Here is a 10692-nt window from a genome sequence, read left to right as displayed (position 1 = left end):
ACGCTGGACCTTGTGTCAGCCTGCAAAGCAGGCCTCCCCATTCCTCAGAGGAGAGAAGAGGCCGGGCTCAGCTAGATGCCTCTACCTTTCTAAAGGCAAGTCAGGAGTCGGCAGGCCTCCCGGCCAGGGGAGCTCCCATCTAGCATCTAGCGGCTGCCTACGGCCTGCCAGGCTCCCCCAGGGCCTCCTCCGAATCTCCTTTCCCACCTCTATCTGCTCGCCCACTGAACCCCGGCCATTTACGTTCTCACCGACTCCTGCCCCGCTCCCTAGCCCTGGCCCATCAGGCCCCGTTCCCACCATGGGCATGGCTGCCCCTGAGCACCGTGTTCCCCGAGGTGCCCCTCCTCAGAGCCAAAGGAGGCCACTCAGGTTGCAGCCCCCGGGGAAGAACCTCCAGGGGTGCCCGGCACCCATCGGTACGTCCCCAGAGGGGGCCCCCATCCCCGGCACCCCGGCCTCACATGGTATGCATGGGCAACAACTGCTCCCGGTTCCCCATCCCTGGGCTGCATGCTGAAGCCAGGCCTTAGCTCACGCTGTGCCTGCACCTGGGGAGCGTGCCCCCCTTGCTAAGCCCCTTCCCGCGGCGCACTCATGTGCTCTTGGACACGATCGTCACCAGGAGGTTTTTTTGATCCCCTCCGAGGTGGTAAAGTGTCCATTCTCAGCTTTCATAAGGCCTGGGCAGAGCGCCAGGGAGCTGGCGGCGGGGGAGGGGGGTGCCCTGGTGTCAGATAAGCCTGAGCGTCCCCTTCATCCGTCAAACTGTGTCAGTTCCAGAGCCAGCATTGCCCAGTGGGACCGCGGTCAAAACAATATGCCATCAGAGGCTGAAACATTGTGCTGAGGCAAGTGGGACCCTCATCCTCCCCTCCGAATGCGAGTCTCTGGAGGACCAGGCCCTGCCCCATCCGGCCCTGCCCACCTCCCCGTCTTCCCTTTACCCCATTCACCGTCTCACTCTCGCTCTGCATTCCCCTCAACACCGGCCTCCTGTTAGGTCCTCTCCGTGGGCCTTTTACCCCAGGGCCTTTGCACATGCCGTTCCTTCTTCCAGAGGCCCCTCCCCCATATTCCCATCCAACATTTAACCCTCCTCCAGGATCAACACAAGAATCACACCCTCAGGGAAGCCTCTCCAAACCCAGGTGAAGTCAGCAACCCTCGCACCCCCGCTGTCACAGCACATGGATGAGTGTGCGTACAGAGCTCACTGCCCCCATGACTGCCTGGAGACGAGAGACCATGGTGGTCTCGTTGGCTGCTGTGCAACCAGTGCCAGGCACACCGTCAGGGTTCAGAAAATGTCCGATGGTGGCTGGAGGACAGAAGGACAGACCGAGCGAGAGCGAGGAAAGGCAATTTCCCCAGGCTTCCCAGAGGGACCCTCAGCGCAGAGCCTGGGTGTGGGGATCTGTAGTACTCTCCTTTATGAAGCCTGGCATTACAAGGAGCCTGGCATTACCAGGAGCCTGGCATTACAAGGAGGTTGGCATTACAAGGAGCCTGGCATTACGGCGGCACACCCCGGGGAGAAGATAAAAGCATTTGCTCCTCTAAAAGGTGCCATGACAGCTCTGGCTGCTGCTGAGTGCAAGACAAGGTCAGGGAGAACTGACGGAAATGCTGGAGGGGTGGCGAGGGGTCACCCTGAGCCCCAGAGCACAGCTCCTCATATCCCGCCTCCGCCACGTGTCCCGCCAGGCAGGACACAGCTTGCCTGGCGTCAGGAGAGAGGGAGAGGGGCTGGTTTTCTCCTGGTACTTGCCCTGTGGGGGCCGAGCCACCCGGTGAGAGGGACAAATTAACTGTTGTGCAAAGATTCCTGCGACTCGGGCAGGACTGCGCTCTTCTCGGCATTTCAGACTCATTTCTCGCCCTTTGATGTTGTGGTTCTGGGTCCCTGCAGGCTCCTCACATCTAATTGCAAAAAAAAAATTTTTTTGAACTCGGTCCCATTTGGGAAATGCTGGCTCTGGTAACTGACACAGTTTGACAGATGAAGGGGACGCTTAGGCTTATCGGACACCAGGGGCCCCCCAGCTCCCTGGAGAGACAGGAAACAGGAAGGCGGAGGGGCATCGGTGAGCCCCTGGCCTTGAGCCAAAGGGGAGCAGCAGGCAGAGGCCGTCTGAGCAGCACGGAGCTGAGGGGTCACCAGGAGGAGAGGCAGCAGGAAAACCAGGACCCCGAGGGGACAGCCGGAACTGCAGGGACCGAGACGGGCCAGGAGGGGCCAGAGCGTGGAGCAGCCCTGGGCGCCCGCTGCCTGTGTGTGTGTTTCGGCTCCTCGTTCACTCTGTCCCTCTGTCAGGGCCAGGCACTCAATTACCAATGGGCCTCCAGCGACCCGGGAGTCCCCGCCCCCAGGGGCTCAGGGGCTGGAGATGCAGGGACAGGCGGATTTATGCTTTTCATAGAGAAGGGGAGGGAGTGGCCTGGCTCCCGGCAGCCTGTGGTGACAAAGAAGAGGGGTGCGGGTGTCAGGAGGTCCCGGTGTGGCCCTGGCCCTGGCTGGGGGCCCGGCTCACTCTCCGCGCCTGCGAAATGGAGAGAGATTCCGCCTGGCGGTTACATGCGTGAACGGCTGTTCAGGGCCCAGCTCAGGGCGTGGAGCCTGGTGTCGACGCGAGAGGCACTTGTCTCCAAACTTCTCTCTCGGGGTCCCTGGGACTGAATGCTGCCAAAGGAAGGAGGGAACGCGATGGCGAAGGAAGGGAAGGCCGGCCCGGGCCTCGGAGGTACTCACTTGGCTCGCAGGGCGAGCTGCCGGTCATTGGGGCAGACCCACTGGTGGCTGCCGCTGCCGAAGATGGTGTCGGCCATGCTCAGGGCCCCCAGCCAGCGTGGGCGTCACATCTGGGGGAGAAGAGGACAAAGAGAGAGCGCGTCACTGGCTGGGGTGCAGGTGGCAGGCAGGTCCCGCAGGCCCCACACACGGGCACTGCCAACCTCTCCCTGTATGTTGCCCCTGACGCCTGGAGGCTCACCATCAGAATCACTCCTCCAGCCAAACTCTGTTCCCTCCAAACTCCTCTTTCAAAGGCTGGCAAACCCCTGGCGGGGTGGGAGGAGGCTGCGCCCTCCAAGCGCCTGCCGTGCCTAGCACATCACCTCGCAGGAGGGGCCTGGGCAGGGGTGGGGGATATGGCTAGACAGCCCCCCTTGGGGGAGGGGGTCCGGAGCAGCGGCCCAGGCACATGGGTGGCTGAGCCAGCTGCCTTCCTCAGCTCTGCTAACAAGGCCTCACAGACGCTGCTCCCCGCGGGATTCGGCACAGCCAGCAATCCCGGTGCCAGAGCAGGAAGGAGGCAGAGAGAGGCGGCTGCAGCCAGGCTGCCACCCTGCACAGCTGCAGGGGACACGGCGTAGAGGGCGCCCTTGAAATCTGCAGAGAGGTGACGCCGCTCCAGAACTCCCTGGCGGCTTACCTTCTGCAGCCTGGCCTACCGGCTCTCTCTTTGCCACCCAGGGTATGTGTCAGAAGGGAGAGGAGCACAGAAGAGAGAGCTGGTTTTGAGGGAATCAACCCCAGGGCAAAGACCAGGGCCGTGCTGAGCTGTCCACGCTCCCCTGTCCAATCCCACCCAGCCCAGTGGCTCTCAAACACAGGACTTCTTTCCTTTTTTAAACGCTGATGTGATGGGAGAGAGATCCTGCATGTGCCCCAACCAGGGCCAGGGACCAAGCCTGCAACCGAGGTACGTGCCCTTGACTGGGATTGAACCCCGGACCCTTCAGTCCACAGGCCCAGGCTCTATCCACTGAGCCAAACCGGCCAGAGTCACAGGACTTCTTCCTTTACACTCTGAAAAATCACTGAGGTTGGAAATTAGCCTTGGCAGTTCCTCAAATGTTAAACCATCTGACCCAGAAACTACTTCTAGGGATATGCCCAAGAGAACTGAAAAACACATCCACACAAAACCTTGTGCGTGAATGTTCACGGCAGCATTATGCATAATAGCCAAAGAGTGGCAACAATTCAAAGGTCCATCAATTGGTAAAATAACAAAGAGTGGCTCATCAAACAATGGAATACTCTCTGGCCATAACACGGATAAACCTTGAAAACATTAATCTAAGTCAAAGAAGCCAGACACAAAGACTGCTACATATTGTATGGTTCTGTTTATATGAACTATTCAGAACATGCAACTCTAGAGACAAAGAGTAGATTAGTAGTTGTCAGGACTGGGGTGGTGGTGTGGGGGGAAGGAGTGGGGAATGACTGCTAGGGGGTGCGGGGTTTCTTTTTGATGGAAATGTTCTGGAGTTAGTGGTGATGGTTGAACAGCTTTGTGGAATACACGAAAACCACTGAATTCACCTTGAAAAGTGTGAATTTTATGGCATGAGAATTATATCTCATTAAATTTTTATAAAAATTCTTGAGGACTCCAAGTGATGTGGGCTATATCTATTGATATTTTTAATATTAGATATTAGACAGAGAAAACACTTAAAATTCATTAAAAATAAAAAAAACCCTTAGATGTTCATTTAAAAAAATAACTATTCTCAAAACAAAAACCCCGACTGAGACTAATAGCATTGTTTGACATTTTTACAAACCTATATTACATAACAAAAGCCAGCTGGGTGCTCACATCTGATTTTTCATCCAATCTTTTGCGATATGTGGTTTTAGTCAAGTGCATGAAAAAAAGCCAGACTCTCACAGATATGTACCAAGTTTGGAAAGGGGGGTGTATTTCCAGATCATTGTGGCTAATCTTTCACACGACACCAAAACTCAACAGTTGGTTATTTCTTAAAGATTAATTCTAATGTGGCATCTGAAACCATATCAATAAACTCTTCACATTTGCGAGACAATGAGACCAAATGTCTTATTATTATTATGAAAGTAATTTTGATCTTGTAGACCCCCTAATCTGTTGGGGACCCCCAGCCCATGGTTTGAAAAAGGCCGTTCCAGACCAGTGTCACCCATTTCTGTGATGACCAGCAGGGGGCAGCGTGCAGACTACAGCTAACTGACCCACACCGGGACCAAGTCCACGACCTTGACCACAGGGGTCTCTCTATCCCGCTCAGTAAGTACATTCAGGCACCTGCTTCCCACTGTGGACTGCCTCAGGGGAGAAACTCATGGAGACCCCATGGCCAGGCCACACTGGGATGCCACCATCATCAACGGCTCCCTCAGATTTAAAGTCTGGATCTTCTCTCAAATGAGACTAACGTACAATCCAGGAAAACACAGGTGGGGTAAAAAAAAATGAGACTCACAAACAACTTTACCAGGTGTACCGGTTAATAATGCGGATTTTGTAATCACAGAAAACACGATAATTTCAAGAGGAACATCAAAAGTGCTTTATTCAAAGTAATGTCCATCATTAGCTACACATGTCCCCCATCTTTCAGGTAATTTGTGGATACCGTCCCAATAGAACTTTTCTTGTTTTGAGGCAAACCATTCAGAGATCCAATTTTCCCTTCTTCATACGTTTTGAAGTGCTGCTCAGAAAGTGCATGTGCCATCGATTGGAACAAGTGGTCATCTGAAGGAGCAAGGACTGGTGAATACAGCGGGTGGGTTAATATTTCCCAGGCAAGATCTTTTAACGTGTCTTTAACTGGTTTTGAAGTGTGTGATGATGTGCTATCATGAAGCAAAATTACTTTGCCGTGTCTTCTGGCACGTTCTGGTCGTTTCACAATCAAAGCATGGTACAAATTGATTATTTGTTGTCGGTAGTGATCAGTATTAACCGTTTCACCTGTTTTTAGAAGCTCATCTTACACCACACCTTCCTGATCCCACCAAACGCAGAGCACTGTCTTCTTTCTGAATGATTTGGCCTTGCAGTCGATGTTGTTGGTTGACCGGGATCAACCCATGACTTTGTGCGTTTGGGATTCTTAAAATAAATCCACTTTTCATCGCTAGTCACAATTCGATGCAAAAAAGACTTTCTTTCGTGCTGTTGAAGCAACATTTTACTGATGACTTTTCGGTTTTCTATTTGTCTTTCGTTCAGTTGATGTGGCACCATTTCCCTTCCTTTAAAATCTTTCCCATTGCTTGTAAACGATCGGAAATTGCTTGCTGAGCAACGTATAATCTCTCTGCAAGTTGTTTCTGAGTTTGACACGCATCTTCATCCAATAATGCTTGTAACTGTTGGTCTTCAAACTTTTTTGGTTGACCTGGACGTTCTTTGTCTTTCACATCAAGATCATCACTTTTAAAGTGTTTAAACCAGTGTTCACAAGTATCTTGAGATGGAGCATGTTCACCATAAGCTTCCCGAAGTATTCAGCAGTCCCTTTCTTCAAAATAAAGTAATGAGTTAAAACTTCCCGCAAATGCTCGTTTCTTTTTTGGCATGGAATTCGACATTTTTAAGCATAAAAATATCTATGATGTTAACACCTTCAGAAAATTTGACATATGAAGTTTTGAAGCTTGCTGTCAATACAACAAAATAGTGTACATATCCAATCGCACATATATCAACATATGTGTAACTCCATCTATTGAAAAAATCCGCATTATTATCCGGTACACCTGCTAAACAGGTGTCCCACTTCCAGCCTTTAGTGCTCTGTGGTTTGTTTAGTTTTTTAATTTGTTATCTTGTGAATAGCACAGTCACACTGCTGTGTAGGTGTCAAAAGCGTTACCCTGTTCCAAGTAAACATTTAAAACACACTACAACTCGGTCGCCCTGTTTCTTTATTATTATTATTATATTAAAAATAAAGTGGACCCCCTTATCCGTGGGGCATATGTTCCAAGACCTCCAGAGGACGCACGTACAATACCTCAGATACAGTTTCATGTGTAAATCAGGCACAGTAAGAGATTAGTCACAATAACGCTGTGCTCTGGAGTCGTCAGTACGTAAAATTAGGGTGACCTGAACAGAAGCACCGCGATCCCGTGGCAGTGGATGTGATGACGGACAGTTACTAAGTGAATAAACAGCGCGGATACGCTAGACAAAGGATGACTGACATCCCAGCCAGGACAGAGCAGGGTGGCATGAGATGCCCTTATGCTACGCGGAACGGCGCAGCATTTGTAACATGAATTGCTTATTCCAGGAATTTCCCATTTAGTATTTTCAGTCGGCAGCTAACTGAAATCACAGCAAGTAAAACCACAGAGAAGGAGGGGGGGCTACAGTATTTTGGGAGCTTTAAGGAATGGAAGTGGTGGTTCCTTTGGCTGGAGAGGCTGTGTCCTGGGTGAACTGGGTGCCCCAGCAGCCAGCCACCTGTCATTGCCTCGCAGATGCTGCAGCTCCTGCGTCTGCCTGCAGGGGCCGCCACATCTCAGGCCACTGCTCCCAGGACTGGAAGGCTCAGGGCCTTCCTGCCCATCCTGGGGCAGCTGGGCACCGAGTTTGGAGGGCCCTCCCCTCTCTGCCAGGCATCCTCAGCGGGGCAGGGGGTGATCTCGGAGGGAGGGGCAAGCAGGGAACCTCAGGATGGGAAGCCCCTCTTCCACAGGAGCTTCTGAACCAAAAGGGTGCGGAGCTGGGCAGCGGGAGGAGGCGGGAAGAAAGAAGGGACCCTGTGCTTTGGTGCTCGAACCTTCATCTCCTTTATGGTGGGACAGGTGGGGACATCTAGGAGGAGATAGCAGCAAACACAGGCAGAGACACAGCACGGCCTCAGGGCCCCAAACAAAGCACCCCAAACGAATCTCTAGGGGATGAACCCCATTTTAACCCTTTGAATCACTCCCCAGAGTTTGGGGATCCCTGGTAAGGGGGCCCCAAACTAACATTTTTCTGTCCTCTGACCCATTTCTTTTCTTTGATTTTTAAAACTTTAGCCAAAGCAACTCTGTGACCACCCACAGGGCACTCTGTTTTGTTCTTAAATCTAATCATTGTTTCTGCTGCTGCACAGAAGAGAAAGGGAGGTTAAGAAGCTGAGGAAAGCCCAGCCAGTGTGGCTCAGTGGTTGAGCGTCGACCTATGAACCAGGAGGTCACGGTTGGATTCCTGGTCAGGGCACATGCCTGGGTTGCCGGCTTGATCCCCTGTGTGGGGCGTGCAGGGGGCAGCCGATCCATGATTCTCTCTCATCATTGATGTTTCTATCTCTCTCTCCTCCTCCCTTCCTCTCTGAAATCAATAAAAATACATTTTTTGAAAAAAGAAGCTGAGAAAAGGTCACAGAGCTCCTATGCCAGTCTACTAACCCTTCACCAATATTCCTTTCTCTGCACCTTGTGCCAGACGTGTGGAGGGAAGAGTTTCAGAGCAGTGGGGATGGCGGAGAGAAGACTCAATTAGGGGGGAAAAACCCATGAAAGTCTGGCTTTTCCGCCCTGGCTGGGATGGCTCAGTTGGCTGAGCATCATCCCATGCACTGAAAGGTCACTGGTTCGATTCCAGTCAGGGCACAGGGGCCTGGTATGTGGGCTCCATCCCCAGTAGGGGGTGTGCAGGAGGCAGATCATGGGTATTTCCCTCTCTCTCTCTCTCTCTCTCTCACTCTAGACATCAATAAAAACATATTTTTAAAAAGAAAGTCTGGCTTTTATGAAAACTTACGGGAAGACCAGGGACAGCCTGGCCTCAGTTTCCTCCTCGGTACCCGAGGCCAGAGGGACTGCCCTGTGTGATTGCAATGCCCGCTTCTGCCCTGCCACGCTGCAGGAAGGAGGCACAGGCGGCAGGCAGGGGGCTCATGGAGGGTCCTGGGTGGGAGGCTGGTGGCTGCTCCAACCTGGGGGGCGGGATCTGAGCCCTCACCCAGCCTCGTTGCGGGGTGCAGGAGGAGGAGTGCACCCCCGGGTGCCCCACCCCCCGATTCATGGAGCTTCAGGGAAGATGAGCCCCTGGAGTCCATGCTGCAGGCCTAGGTGGATGAGAGGACGTCACCTCCTGGGGCTGGGCATGGGCAATGGCTGGAGGGTCTTCACGAGGCCACATCGGTGGCTGAGCAGGTTTCTGGGGGTGAGAACGCGGCCCCACCCAGGGGCTGCTGGGCTGCGGCTGGCACCTCAGAAGGCACAGTTGTCCTTCGCCCACACAGAGCAACCGCGGGACAGATGGGAGAGGAAGGGCGGCTTAAGGAGCCATATTTTAGGAAATTGCCAACGAAGCCAGCTTAGGTTCTCCCAACCTCTTCAGTCTGAGACAGCTGCTGCTCCCTGACTCGCCAGCCAACCCGTCCCAGCTTCTCACGCCCCTTCGACCAGGGCTCCCTGCCAAGCGGTGCCCGCCACCACCCAGCACACCCTCCTGGGCTCCGCTCCCCAGCCAGCGGGTCTCAGGGAGCGTCAGGGAGGGCCCTTCCCAAGGCCCTGCAGTGCCGGCCCAGGCCCCCGGGAGCTTCCAGAGCAGGGTCATGTGAGCGGCATGTGATGTGCCCGTGTATTAATAAATTTCCATCTGTCTCGGACAGAAATCAAATGATGAGGGAACAAACCAGAGGCTTAACGAAGCCGAGGGAAAGGCAGGGAAGGAGAACACACATTCACAGGGGACGGAGGGGAAGGCAGCGGGGTCAGTGGGGAGAGGGCGCACAGGACTGGTCCTTCTCTAAGCGGGCGGGGGCCATGGGCCAGGCCTGTCGGAGTCCTTCCAGCGTGAGAGAAAGAGGCTGGGGGAGAGGTGTGTGTGCTGTGTGATGTGTAGTGTGTGTGTTACATATGGGGTTGTGGTGTGTGTGTTGTGTATATGTGTGTAGTGTTTGTGTGTGTGATGTGTGTATGGTGTGTGTGGTATACGTATGTGTGGTCGTGTGTGGTGTGTGTGATGTGTGTGGTGTGTGTGATATGTGTGGTGTAGTGTATGTGTGGTGTAGTGTATGTGTGATATGTGTGGTGGGTGTGATGTGTGGTATGTAAGTGAGGTGTGTGGTGTGGGGATGGTTGTGTATGGTATGTGTGGTGTTTGTGTATGTGTGTGATGTGTGGGGGGGGTATATGTAGGGAGGTGATCGTGTATGGTATGTGTGTCCAATGTGTGTGATATGTGTAAAATGTGTGCTGTGTGTGTGGTATGTGATATGTATGGTGTGTGTGTCTGATATGTGTGATGGGCGTGATATGTCTGGGGTGTGTGTCTGATGTGTGTGATATGTATGGTGGTGTGATGGGTGTGGTGTATGTGGTGCGGGGGTGGTTGTGTATGGTGTGTGTGGTGTTTGTGTATGTGTGTGATGTGTGTGTGGGTGGTCATGTATGGTGTGTGTGTCTGATATGTCTGATGTATGTGATATTTATGGTATGTGTGTGGTGTGTGTGGTGTGTGATAGGTGTGTGTGGGGGGGTGTTCTGCTGGGGAAGGGAGCCGGTCCTGGGGGAGGTGGACATTCTACCTGAGAACCGGCCCCAGAGGCCTTCCTTCTGTGAAGTGCTGCCGGCTCTCCGACTCCCCGGGCCCTGCGTCCTCAAGGTAGGTGCGCGGTGAATATCTGCTCAATCAGAGATGGCCTTTCCCAGACAAGGGGAAAGCCAGACACCGAGCCAGACGTGTTCGGAGCAGACACGGCTCTACCCACCTCGGTACTTGTTTGCTCACAGCAGCCTGTTCCTCGGGCTCCCCAGGGGCAGCCAGTGCCCACGGGCTCCGTCTGAGAGCAGAGCAGCTCCCCGGGGCCAGTGTGCCCACGAGGCCCCCAGGTGCCGCCTGCACCGGGGCCAGACAAGCCCACAGGCTGCCTCCTGAGTGTGTCTCAACCCTGCAACAG

General features: G+C 53.5%; 1 protein-coding gene across 7 annotated transcripts in view; it reads right to left on the bottom strand.

Moving 5' to 3' along the window:
- The window catches only part of RPH3AL (rabphilin 3A-like (without C2 domains)), a 103321-nt gene that overhangs the window by 73874 nt on the left and 18755 nt on the right, over positions 1–10692 (bottom strand). For 6 of the 7 annotated variants that reach the window (XM_015566776.1, XM_015566775.1, XM_015566770.1 and 3 more), the window contains exon 2: positions 2753–2862. In XM_015566776.1, coding sequence (XP_015422262.1) covers positions 2753–2829 — 77 coding nt within the window. In that variant the 5' untranslated portion in view covers positions 2830–2862. Of the gene's footprint in view, positions 1–2752; positions 2863–2993; positions 3036–10692 lie in introns of those variants that run through there. The other variant, XM_015566773.1, reaches the window with a different exon arrangement.

This window comes from Myotis davidii, unplaced genomic scaffold (genome assembly GCF_000327345.1).
Source record: "Myotis davidii unplaced genomic scaffold, ASM32734v1 scaffold363, whole genome shotgun sequence".
Lineage (NCBI taxonomy): Eukaryota > Metazoa > Chordata > Mammalia > Chiroptera > Vespertilionidae > Myotis > Myotis davidii.
Note: the sequence above shows the minus strand (reverse complement) of the source record. Positions and strands in the feature narration are given on the sequence as shown.